Genomic DNA, 13,289 nt, shown 5'->3' on the forward strand with positions numbered 1-13,289 from the left:
ATCATCTATCTCTGTATCTCTCTCTCTCTGTTTATCTATAGCGCGTCAATCCAGAGCTCGATTCTCGGCTACAGAGGCCTTTCCTGATGGCCTCTGATGGCGAAATGGAGGCCAGGGGGCAACGCATGCGAGCCGCGGCAAGCCACAGAAGAAGTTGGCCAGCAGCGGCCACATGGGCTCCTGCTGGGTGGGGCTGTCGGTGCCACTGCCACGAGGTGAAAGACATCCCCCCAAGAAGACCTGGTGCCTCTTTTGGAGGTTATATATATATATCTATAAGACCAGGTCTTATTTTCGGGAAAACATGGTATCTACTGTATATCTTCCTTTCTCTCTCTCTCTCTCTCTGGAAATCCTTAGTTCTGAAACCTAGAAACATCTTTCTTTTTTCTTTTTTCTTTTTTTTTTCTTTTTAATTTGATTTATATGCCGCCCTTCTCCGGAGACTCAGGGCGGCTTACAGTGCGTTAAGCAATAGCCTTCATACTTTTGTATATTTTTATACAAAGTCAGCTTATTGCCCCCACAAACTGGGCCCTCAATTTACCTACCTTAGAAAGGATGGAAGGCTGAGTCAACCTTGAGCCTGGTGAGATTCGATCTTACTTTAATTGCAGACAGCTGGTGTTAAATTACAGTGCTTAGTCTGCTGAGCTATCCAAGGTCCTTTTGTGTAAGGATGCTGGTATTTTGACTGCAATTGGAGAACAGGTTTACTCTTAATGGATAAAATGGAGGTGTCTGATAGATACTTCGAATTACAACTCCCATTAATCTTAGACATTGGCTGCTCTGGGACTGATGGGACTTAGTCCCTTAAACCTCTAGAAAACAGCTCAATGGGGAAAGCTGAGAGAGGACATTTGGTAGCTGGCCATCATTGGTACATTAGCCAGTTGAAGCCAAAGCCAAAGAGAAAACAAGCCAAAGATTAAAGGAAGGAAGAATTCAACAGATGCTGGATCAAGGCTCAGATGATTCTCCAGGATGTCTGGGAAGCAGGAGCAGCTACAATGCCCTTTACTTGACATCTGGTTATCATTACCTTCTCCTCAGCTTCTTATATGTTTTGACTTGCCTCCTTTGACTTAGCCTGCACCAACTTCATTACTACAACTCTGAAGCCCAAAACGTAGCTCCAATCAAGACAGAAAACTCTAAGTCAAGCGAGATATCTTTCAATGAGTATCTTTAAGACTTCTTGGTCGATGTGGAGACTTCTAAACCAGAGTCCCACACAGTCTCACCTGCTTTCCACGGCGGTCCTTGGTCTCTCGTTGACGCTGAAGAAACTCTTCGGCCAGGCCCACCGCTTGGGAGCAAGTCTCGGGGCTGCATTCCCGTACCCAACTCTGGATCTCCAGGGGCAGGATCGCCAGGAATTGCTCCAGGATCAACAGCTCCAGGATCTGCTCCTTAGAGTGTCTCTCCACTTTCAGCCACCCGTAACAAAGATCTTGGAGCTGATTGTATGCTGCGGTAGGTCCCTCAGCCTCCTGGTAACAGAAATGCCGGAAGTGCTGACGATGTTTCTCCCTCTGTAGGGCGTCCCCTTGCAAGATGGCTGCCTTCACTTTCCCATAATCTATCCTATCCTTGGCCACCATTCCGTCAAAGACCTGTTGGGTCTCTCCACGGAGTGCTGGCAAGAGTCTGGCTACCCATTCCTCCCTGGGCCACTGGCAAGCTTTGGCCACTTGTTCAAAGGAATCCAAGAATGCCTTGGCATTGTCCCATGGTGTAGGCACCTCTGCCAAGGGTGCGGATCTCCAGGTGGAAAAAGGTGACTCCATTTTCTTCAGAAACATCTGCAACTGGGCTTCCCAGCATCTCGTCGCACCCTCTCTTGCTTCTTCTTTCACCCAATAGGATCTTGTCCTTGGTAGGTGGTGTCCAGTAAACCCAGAAGGCACTGATCTCAACAGTGGACTTCCTACTTCTTCATCTGCCTGGGGTTTGAGGGCAACAACCTTCTGGAGGCCACCAAGGGCTTCTCTGAACTCTTCTGGGTCTTCTTCTTTTGGCCAGACGTGGAAGGGGTTCTCTTCCATTTTAATCCGGTGATGTAAGAATCTCCAAAAATAAGTTCTCGGGAGTCACGCTTTTCTCCTGAACTCCTGTTTGGAAAACAGAGGAAAACTAAGTTAGAGATGAACAGATGTCTTTACTCAAAATCCTGGGTGTCAGATAGTATATTAAAAAAGGTAAAGGTTCCCCTTGCACATATGTGCTACTTGTTCCCGACTCTAGGGGGCGGTGCTCATCTCCATTTCAAAGCTGAAGAGCCAGCGCTGTCCGAAGACGTCTCCGTGGTCATGTGGCCGGCATGACTAAATGCCAAAGGGGCACGGAACGCTGTTACCTTCCCACCAAAGGTGGTCCCTATTTTTCTACTTGCATTTTTTACGGGCTTTCGAACTGCTAGGTTGGCAGAAGCTGAGACAAGTAACGGGAGCTCATCCTGTTATGCGGCACTAGGGATTCGAACCGCTGAACTGCCGACCTTTCGATCGACAAGCTCAGCATCTTAGCCACTGAGCCACCGTGTCCGCTCTAGACAATATATTATGTATGGTTAAATAAGGAAAATCATTTTCTTTATAACTGCATCATTCTGTAATATATATTCACACACATGGATCTATTTATGGATAACTGAGACAATAGGTAATTCTCGACTTACAGCACTTTGTTTAGTGACCGTTTGAAGTTACAATAGCACTGAAACAAGTGACTCATCACCATTCTTCACACTTACAACCGTTGCCGCATCCCTGTAGTCACGTGATCAAAATTCAGACGCTTGGCAACTGACTCCTATTTATGACGCTTGCAGTGTCCTGGGGTCACGTGATCCCTTTTTGCGACCTTCTGAGAAGCCAAGTCAATAGGGAAGCCAGATTCACTTAACAATCGTGTTGCTAACTTAACAATGGCAGTGATTCACTTAACAAGAGTGGCAAGAAAGGTCGTAAAATGGGGCAAAACAACTTTCCTCGCTTTGTGGCCGTAAATTGAGGATTATCTGTATGCAAAAACTGTGGTGGGGTTTTCCCCACGTTAACCTCTACTACACACACAATCCCATCTCGGTTTACTTTGGCAAAATGGGTAACGTCAGTTTGTATATTTAATTTCTCTTTGGTCCCACAAGATCACAATGATTACCACAGATCTATCTCAGTAATCCTGGACAGAATATGCCAAGGCATAATGTGTCATAACAGAAGACCAGCATGGCGATATGTGCTGAGAACAACTGCCAGCTCTTTCCAGAGTAAGATTGCTTTCTTTCTTTCTTTCTTTCTTTCTTTCTTTCTTTCTTTCTTTCTTTCTTTCTTTCTTTCTTTCTTTCTTTCTTTCTTTTTCTTTCTTTCTTTTACTTTCTTTTTCTTTCCTTCCTTCCTTCCTTCCTTCCTTCCTTCCTTCCTTCCTTCCTTCTTTTCCCTCCCTCCCTCCCTCCCTCCCTCCATCATCTATCTATCTATCTATTTTATATAGCTGCCCATCAGTGGTGGGTTTCAATTTTTTTTTACTACCGGTTCTGTGGGTGTGGCTTGGTAGGTGTGGCATGGCTTGGTGGGCGTGACAGTGGAAGGATACTGTAAAATCTCCATTCCCACCCCACTTCACTGGGGAAGGATACTGCAAAATCTCCATTCCCACCCCAATCCAGGGGAAGGTTACTGCAAAATTAAAAGGGTTACTGCCCCCTGAGATACGAAATATCCCTGATCTCCGTGATTTCCGCCGTGCCCTCAAAACCCTGATGTTCCAACAAGCGGGGCTAAACATATGAACATGTGAATGTTTTTAAAATGTTATCTAATTTTAGGTTCTATTTAATTGGGCCAAACTATATTATAATAATAATTTTAATTAGCAATTTTATGATGTTTATGTATCTATATTTTTCTTGACTGTACATCGCCTTGAGTCCTACGGGAGAAAGGTGGTATAGAAATATAATTAATTAATTAATTAATTAATTAATAATAAAATCCCCATTTCCTCCCCATCAGCTGGGACTCAGGAGGCAGAGAATAGATTGGGGGGGCGAGCCAGTCAGAATTTTTACTACTGCTTCTCCGAACTACTGAACATTTCTGCTACCGGTTCTCCAGAACTGGTCAGAACCTGCTGAAACCCACCTCTGCTGCACATCTCCCAAACAAGTGACTCTGGGGGCATGCATGCCACAAAACTAGAACAAGTAACGCTAAACCCCATCGTCATTCACCTGTTTTCTTTCTTTCTTTCTTTTTTTTAAAACCATTTTACTTATTTATCTTAGTTATAAGATGAAAAGCTGCTGGAAATGCCTCCACCCTCCACAACATCTACTTAGGTCCCCACTCCCATCAGGCTGTTTTTTGGATTCCCAAGCCCACCGAGCCCAGGATGATGGGTGCGGAGGTAGGACACTCCCGACACAATGGCAAGGCATAACAGAATAACAGAGTTGGAAGGGACCTTGGAGGTCTTCTAGTCCACCCCCCACTTTTCTCTGCCGTTGGCTTCTTCTTTTCTGGGATCGGGAGCGCCTCGCCTGCGATCTATGCGGGGGGGTGGGTGGGGGGGAAACCTGTATAATATAACCTGTATAAAAAGAGCCTTGGTAGTACAGTGGTTTAATGCACCCTGTTATTAACACAGCTGCCTGCAATTTCTGCAGGTTCGAATCTCACCAGGCTCAAGGTTGACTCAGCCTTCCATCCTTTCTAAGGTAGGTGAAATGAGGACCCAGTTTGTGGGGGCAATAAGCTGACTTTGTATAAATATACAAAAGTATGAAGGCTATTGCTTAACGCATTGTAAGCCGCCCTGAGTCTCCGGAGAAGGGCGGCATATAAATCAAATTTAAATAATAATAATAATAATAATAATAATAATAATAATAATAATAATAATAATAATAATAATAATAATAATAATAATTTGGGGAAGAAAAGTCTGCCTGGTCAATCAAATACAGAGGGTTTCCCCCTAATTTTGGCGTTTTTGCACTTTCTTCCATCCCCCTTCCCTTAATTCTTTGCTTTTTTTTCATACTACCTTCTCCTGGGTCCTCTTGTCCTTTTGCAGCTGTTGAAGCAATTAAAAAAAAAATCCTCTTCTTGCTTTGCAGAAAAAGGAGAAGCTTTGGCTTCCTTTCATTCACTCCCCCACCCTCTTCCTTTCTAGGAAGCCCAGCTCTATAGGCTTAACCCTTTGGAAACTAAGGCTTTTTTTAAAAAAAAAGAAACAAACTTTGATTTGAAAACCAGAGTTTAATTTTAAGTCAGAAGAGACTCGGGAACTAAAAGGTTTTTTTTTTTTTATCGCTGGCCAGATCAAACAAGGAGGTACAATCCAACCATTTATAATCTATAATCCTGCTTTTCTCAACCTTTAAAATGTGTGGACTTCAAATCCCAGAATTCATCCTGGCTGGGGAATGCTGGGAGTTGAAGTCCACCAGTCTTCCAGTTAACAGAATAACAGAATAATAATAGAGTTGGAAGGGATCTTTGGAGGTCTTCTGATCCAACCGCCTGCTCAAACATAAGAGTTTTGCAACTCTGCAGTATCCCAAATCAGGCTGCTGAAAGTTGGAGGCAACTGGCAAAAATAAAAGTTGGCCACACTTCTTGTAATTATTTTTGTTGTTCTTGTTGGAATGAAATAAACTAAGTGCTCTAATGAGTTTGAAAGTAAAGACTTCTTCAAGTTGAGTTTCGCTCTTGTGGCTTTAGGAAGACGTCCCTGTGGTTTTCTTTGCAGAAATATTTAAGTGGTTTGCCATTTCCTTTTGTTGGAAGAAATATCCTTCTGGGTTCAGCTCCAAGTGGGGAAAAAGACACTGGAAACATGGAGACTGCTTGGAAAGATGGTTTAATGGTGGACAGGATCACATGGTTTGAGTTCCTGAACAGAAAAAAGGTTGAGACGCAGCGAGTCCCTGGATTTTATGCCCTCTCTGGCTCTGAACTTCCTGGGGCCCAGGAAGAGTATCCTGATTGGTTGTCAGACTCCCAGGGGGTGGGGGTCTTAGCTCGCCTTGCTCGCTGATGTAATCTTCCCAGGTGCCATGTGGTGAGTTTCTGTTGCTAGATGGGTCCCATTGTGTTGCAGATGATGGTCCTTTGACAAAGGATGGGGTTTCTGCCTCTGGCCCATTGACAAAGGGTGGGGCAGCAGGAAGGTGGGAGCTGCTTTGTCTTTAAAACATGCTTCTCCATTTCTCATACAGGGAAACATAATATTCTGCCTTTTTAATATTTCCTAAAATATTGCATTCTTCTAGGAAAGGGGTGGGTGCTAACTTCCTACACTTTCTTCAAGGATTTTTTCCCCCTTTGGATGGGGATCTAGCCTGAAATTCTAAGATTTTCTGGTAGTCTCCCATCCAAGTACCAATGAGAACTAACAAAACAAAATGAAATTCCATGGTGAGAGAAGTAAGGTTCTACCTTTAGGCAAGAAAAACCAAATGCACAGATCTAGAATAGGTGGTACCTGGCTCAACAGTAGAAACTGTGAGAGGGATTTAGTGGACAATCATCTAAATATGAGCCAGCAGTGTGCTGCAGTCACCAAAAAAAGCCAACACAACCCTTGACTGCATTAACAGAGGGATAGAATGAGGATCATATGAAGTGTTAGTACTAATTTATAATGCCTTGGTAAAACCACACTTGGAATATTGCAATCAGTTTTGGTCGCCAAAATATAAAAAAAAGATGTTGAGACTTTAGAAAGAATGCAGAGAAGAGCGACAAAGATGATTAGGGGGCTGGAGGTTAAAACATATAAAGAACAGTTGCTGGAATTGAGTATGTCTAGTTTAATAAAAAGAAGGACTAGGGTGACATTATAGAAGTGTCCCAATATTTGAGGATCTGCCACAAAAAAAGAGGGGGTCAACCTATTACTGGAAGAAATTTACTGAGTTTGTTCCCATCTGGGACACACCACAGACGCTGAGAAGAAACGTAGTGAAGAGAGAAGAAACGGATGCAGAAGCCAACTGCTAGAAAGTGGGATTCTTTTAATGTAGGAAGGCAAGAAGCAAAAAGTGAGACAGCTGGAGCGTTCCTGGCTTGCAAGCACCTTGGGGAGTGTGACTCTGAGCCTTTTATGCTTAATTCCCCTTTGAAGCTCCTGCGGCAAGAACTTGGTCCCAGTTCTTTTGTTTTTCCTGTCCTTGGCAGTGGTGAAGTGCTACCAGTTCGGGCAAACTGGTAGCGGCGGCGGCGTGTGGTTCGGTGAACCGGTAGCGGTGGCAGTGTGAGGCTCCGCCCACCTGCCCGAAGGTCATTACTTCCTGGTTTTAACCAGGAAGTAACCTGTTTTTTACAGAGGGTCCAAAATCACACGTGATTCACCCACGCCTGAGTGGAGTAAGCACACGCGTGTGGCGCACACACTTCCGAACCAGTAGGGAAGGTAAATAGATTTCACCCTTGGTCCTTGGGGTTTAATCCTGTCAGAGGCAGGAAAAAGGGAGTTTCGGTTTACCTTGGAGAGTTTATTTTTAGCTTGATTCCCCTTATCTTAATCTCTCTACTTAAGTGTGTCTGTTACTTTTGTAACAGCCCTTAGCACTGCTGCTCTGCGTTTTCCTTTCAGCTGGTGCTTCTTGGTTTTCTTAAAGGGGGAAAGGCTGGCTTGAGTCTCTTGGCCCTGTTTTCTGAGGTTTTTGGTGCTGTGAGGTTTCTGGCACTGTCCTTTTGGGGTGTAGTTCCCACATTATTCTCCACAGGACCTGAAGAAGCAACGGATGGAAACTACTCAAGGAGAGAACCAAACTAGAAGTAGGGAGAAATTTCCTGACAGTCAGAATAATTAATCGGTGGAACAGCTTGCGTCCAGAAATGGGTGCTCCCACATTGAAGGTTTTTAAGAAGAGATTGGAAAACCATTTGTATGAAATGTTATAGAGCTTCCTGCTTGAGCAGGGGGTTAGATTAGAACCCCTCTAAGACACAGGGCCTGGTGGCTCAGCAGACTAATAGCATTCTGATTAACACCAGCTGTCTGCAATTACTGTAAGTTCGAATCTCACCAGGCTCAAGGTTGACTCAGCCTTCCATCCTTTCTAAGGTAGGTAAATTGAGGACCCAGTTTGTGGGGGCAATAAGCTGACTTTGTATAAATATATACAAAAGTATGAAGGCTATTGCTTAACACATTGTAAGCCGCCCTGAGTCTCCGGAGAAGGGTGGCATATAAATCAAATTTTAAAAAAAACAACAATGGTGGAATTCAATTTTTTTTATTATCGGCTCTGTGAGCGTGGCTTGGTGGGCATGGCAGGGGAAGGATACTGCAAAATCTCCATTCCCACCCCACTTCAGGGGAAGGATACTGCAAAATCCCCATTCCCTCCCCACTCTGGGGCCAGCTAGAGATGATATTTGCCGGTTCTCAGAACTACTCAAAATTTCCGCTACGGGTTCTCCAGAACCTGTCAGAACCTGTTGGATTTCACCCCTGCTCTAAGATCCCTTCTAACTCTTATTCTGTTAATTGTCTTGATGTCTGTTGTTGAGAACAGTCCAAGGTGGTGCTGCTGCCCCCTAGTGCAGCCTTAACACACCTGTAAGCTTAAAAAAGAAAAGCAATGCCAAATCCCTAAATTTTTGTAGGTCCCCATTCTAGACCCTTAGCCACCTCAGCCCTCAAAATCAGGTAAAATAATAACTTTAAGACAGCTTCTGTTGGGCAGAAATATTCCCCCATTGCTCTCTATGCTTCCCCAAGTGTGCATGTTGAAGTAGGTCAAAACATCTTCACAACCTTTTCCAATTCTCTAATTCCGAAACAATGAACAGGAGCCAAGCAGAGTAATTGGATCTGCAGAACTGCATACATAATGTCTATTGAGATTCTCAGTCATCCGGGTCATGCTTCAGTGGTGGGTTGCCCCCGGTTCGGACCGGTTCGCAAGAACCGGTAGTAAAACTGGTGGGAGGCTCTGCCTGTTGAAGCGTGAATCAGCCTCGTTCCCCCCCTGGGGAAACTGTAATTAATTAGAGGTGAATGGATCTTGTCTTCCATGGTGTATACTCTCAAAGAAAGAAAACCCAAAGTTTCTAAGAAACATTTTATTATAAAAGTAAAACAAAACTAGCTAACTACATCTTTACCGGACAAAGGAAAATCAGGAAGTTAGAAAAGAAAGAATGTAGACATCCGCAGTCAGGGCCGGATTTTCCTATAGGCTAACTAGCCTTCAGCCTCAAGATCAAGAGGGGCCTACACAGTGGTGGGATTCTGGGGGCGGGGGGGGGGCGGGGGAGCCAGCAATTTAACAAAGGGTTCGGTGTTTTTTTTTGTAATTTTATTGGCCCATGGAGCTTCAGCATAGGCTAATTGGCCTCCCGGCTCTCAGCTGATTTGTCTCCGCTGTTTTGCTCAGGGCTCTTCTGCTTCCTTGCAAAGAAACGAAACTGAAACTGCTTTGCTGTTGCTGCAAGGTTGGAAAATTAGGCAGGCAGAATTCTTTTCTTTTTCCTCACTAAAAAAGGTACGTGCAAACAATGGGAAATTTAGGGAAAAAGAGGAGAGTTCAGGATTTTAAAACACAAAAGAAAAAAAGCTCTATTTAACTAGGGAATTGTAATAATTGAGATACTATTAATTGTATATTGTGTTGAAAGCAGAAATGGTTAAATTGTGGTTTGGAGGAATATATGGGGGAAATTATTTGGTTTATTATTATTGGTAAATATAAGTAATTGATTTGTAAGAAACTGGATTGCATGGAAATAATTGGAATATTCATGTTCATATTGATTAATATACAAAAAAGGTAGTTATATAACTAATTGATTTATATTAAAATGTTGAATTTATATTAAACAACTAATATTACATAATTAACCAATGTGAGGATGGATATAAAAATAGATGACAATGGGAAGGGGTATAATATAGAATAGAAGGGAAAAATTGAATTTGATTAAGATTAAAGATGAGGATGAAGGGTAATATTGGTTTTTTACAAAAATAGATGAGGAATAAATATGGCAAAAAGGAAATATAGAAATTGTAAATTTAATTGAAATGACTAAACACTGTTTAAATTTGTGAACCGGCCAAATACTCTGTTCAAAGAAAATACATTGTATGTTTGTATGTGTGTTTCTAATTATTGTTATTTATTCATATTTGTTCTCTTTTATTCTTTAAAGTTTAACAATTCATTCTTTATCTTAATATCTTTATATTTGTTTGGGGTTGGCTTTCTTCCCTTTCATCTTTTTTATTGTACAGCAATCTTTCTCCTCAAACCTACCACCTCTCTCTTTTCTTTCCTTCTTACTTTCTCTTCCTCCCCCTCTTCTTCTCCTCCCTACTTCCTCTTCCTTTCTCCTTCTCCTCCTCTCTTCCTCCCTCTCTTACCCTCACTCCTACTCTAATTTCCCTTCCCTTCCTTCATCCCTCTCTATTGCTGTATCCTTTTATGCATATGGACTACTCAGAGGGCTGAAAAAGTTATTTTTGACTGGTCCTCGCACTTTTGACCAGTCCTCGAACTTACGACTGTCCTCACATTTTACGTTTTTGCCCTATCTTGTCACCATGGTGAAGAGAAGCAGTTGTGAAATGAGTGACATGGTTGTTAAGAATGCTACAATGAGCATAAATGATGACCAGTCATAAGTGCGAAGACCGGTCAAAAGTGCGAGGACCTGTCAGAAATCACTTTTTTCAGCCCTCTGGGTAGTCCTTTTGTTCATATGGACTACTCAGAGGGCTAAAAAAGTTATTTTTGACTGGTCCTCGCACTTTTGACCAGTCCTCGAACTTACGACTGTCCTCACATTTTACATTTTTGCCCTATCTTGTCACCATGGTGAAGAGAAGCAGTTGTGAAATGAGTGACATGGTTGTTAAGAAAGCTGCACGGGCATAAATGTGAGGATGGTCATAAGTGTGAGGACCGGTCAAAAGTGCGAGGCCCAGTCAGAAATGACTTTTTTCAGCCCTCTGAGTAGTCCCTATGCACATAGCCACGCCCACCCGGTCACATGACGAGCTACCCACGCCTACACAGTCATGTGACCAGCTAGCCATGCCCACCCAGTCACATGATTGCCAAACCACACCCCCAACTAAGCCACACCCACAGAACCTGTTGTTAAAAAAATTGAATCCCACCACTGGTGAAAGGGCCTCATAAGTGGAATAGCCTAGGGCCTCTTTTCATCTAAATCCGGCCCTGTCCGCAGTAGTCCAATGTCTCACAAGACCAGTCTTATCTCAGTTACAGATAAGTTCCCTGGCAAGCTACCGTAAATCTCAGAATGGAAGCTCAGCTGGCAAACACTTAACGCAGTGACACTGCCCACCGACCCCGACATCATCAGGAAGCTTCTGCGCTTGCATGTTGTTGTTGTAATTGTAACCTGCCAGAGAATGCTGTACAGCAGTGGCCCCCAAACTTTGATGCTTGGTGGCCTGGCAGGAGGCAGGGAAACTGGGCCGTATGAATGAGTGTGTGTGCACGTATGCAGTCCTTGCATGAGTGGCTGGCTGGCGTGTATGAGTGCAGCTCAATTTGCGAATGCTTGATTGAGCCTGGTGGCTCAGCAGACTGATGGCATTGTGATTAACACCAGCTGTCTGCAATTACTGTAAGTTCGAATCTCCCCAGGCTCAAGGTTGACTCAGCCTTCCATCCTTTCTAAGGTAGGTAAATTGAGGACCCAGTTTGTGGGGGCAATAAACTGACTTTGTATAAATATACAAAAGTATGAAGGCTATTGCTTAACGCATTGTAAGCCGCCCTGAGTTTCCGGAGAAGGGCGGCATATAAATCAAAAAATTTTTTTTAAATGTATGTGCGCCAGCCTGTACCATCTTACTCCTTGTACAAGTTGAGTTGCACATGTGCACATTGATCTGTCATGGCCCAATTCCAAATAGGCCAAGTCCGGTAGTGGGCCACGGACCAGGGTTTTTTGTTTTTTTTTTAAATTTGATTTATATGCCGCCCTTCTCTGAAGACTCAGGGCGGCTTACAATGTGCTCAGCAATAGCCTTCATCCTTTTGTATATTTATACAAAGTCAGCTTATTGCCCCCACAAACTGGGCCCTCATTTTACCTACCTTAGAAAGGATGGAAGGCTGAGTCAACCTTGAGCCTTGGCGAGATTCGAACGCTGCAATAATTGCAGGCAGCTGGTCTTAATAAGCTTAATAACAGGGTGCCTTAAACCCCTGTACTACCAAGGCTCTTGGGGACCCCTTCTGTAAAGCATCATAGGGTAGTATATAAGTTTAAATGCTATTGCTATTATTATTGCAACAGGCATCTGTCAAACTCATGGAGTAAGTTTCATTGGCCCACTGTGATTTGTAGAAAGTCAGCACCCAACCATCCTCTTAGAGAATGGAATATTTTGGGGAATATTAAAAAGACAGGATAGAATATTTCCCCTAAAGGAGAAATGGAAAAAAAAAATCTTAAGGGAGGCAGAAACCAGCCCTTTCCCTGCCCCTAAGCAGAAACTGAGGAGGTCAGCTTTTAGAAATGCAGATTTGGTCATCTGTTCAGAAAGACTGGGTCAGACAGAAAACTTCAGAAAAGCAACAAGCCAAAAGTTGACAAGATTAACTCAGACAAACACCTAGGATTTGCATTTCCCCTTTTGCCTATAGAGCCAGCCATGACCCCCTACACAACCCCATAGGAATCCAGACGGTATAAAACCCACCCACTCTTAAATCCATTTTGTCAGCTGTCCCAGAACTGCACGCTGTGAGGGTGTTGGTTCTGTTCGCCAATAAACAGAATCTTTCTTTCCAATCAGTGTTCATTTTATTCCCGACTTGGAACTGGACCTGGATATTTCTTCTAACAGGTTTTCAGGCAACAATTGTTGTTTTTTTGTGCTACCATGATGGTGTCAGGAATATGCAGTAAATCTAATCAAGGTAGGTGTTGAAAAGTAGGTGTCAGTTGGCAGAGAACAAAGATAAGAGGGATTGTAGGAGATCCATTATTAGTCCTTGGGGGCAGGAAAGCAGAGATCTGATATCAATTAACAAGGTTTGTTAAAAGGCAGACCTGTTGAAAGCACCTGTCTTTTAATAAAATTTATTTATTTATTTATTTATTTATTGGTTCGATTTATATGCCTCCCTTTTCCGGAGACTCGGGGTGGCTTACAATGCGTTAAGCACTAGCCTTCATACTTTTGTATATACCTGCTTAGTAGGGCTTTCGCCCCCCCCAAGCAGTGTTCTTTTTTTATACAAAGTCAGCTTATTGCCCCCACAAACCGGGTCCTCATTT

The 13,289-nt window shown here is 43.2% G+C and overlaps 1 protein-coding gene across 1 annotated transcript in view; it reads right to left on the reverse strand.

Moving 5' to 3' along the window:
* The window catches only part of LOC117674804 (uncharacterized), a 42,419-nt gene that overhangs the window by 7,984 nt on the left and 21,146 nt on the right, over positions 1 to 13,289 (reverse strand). The window contains exon 6 of the mRNA XM_087885258.1: positions 1,248 to 2,073. Coding sequence (XP_087741384.1) covers positions 1,248 to 2,073 — 826 coding nt within the window. The remainder of the gene's footprint in view (positions 1 to 1,247; positions 2,074 to 13,289) is intronic.

Source organism: Pantherophis guttatus, chromosome 2, assembly GCF_059756535.1.
Source record: "Pantherophis guttatus breed Tessera chromosome 2, ASM5975653v1, whole genome shotgun sequence".
NCBI classification, from domain to species: Eukaryota; Metazoa; Chordata; class Lepidosauria; order Squamata; family Colubridae; genus Pantherophis; species Pantherophis guttatus.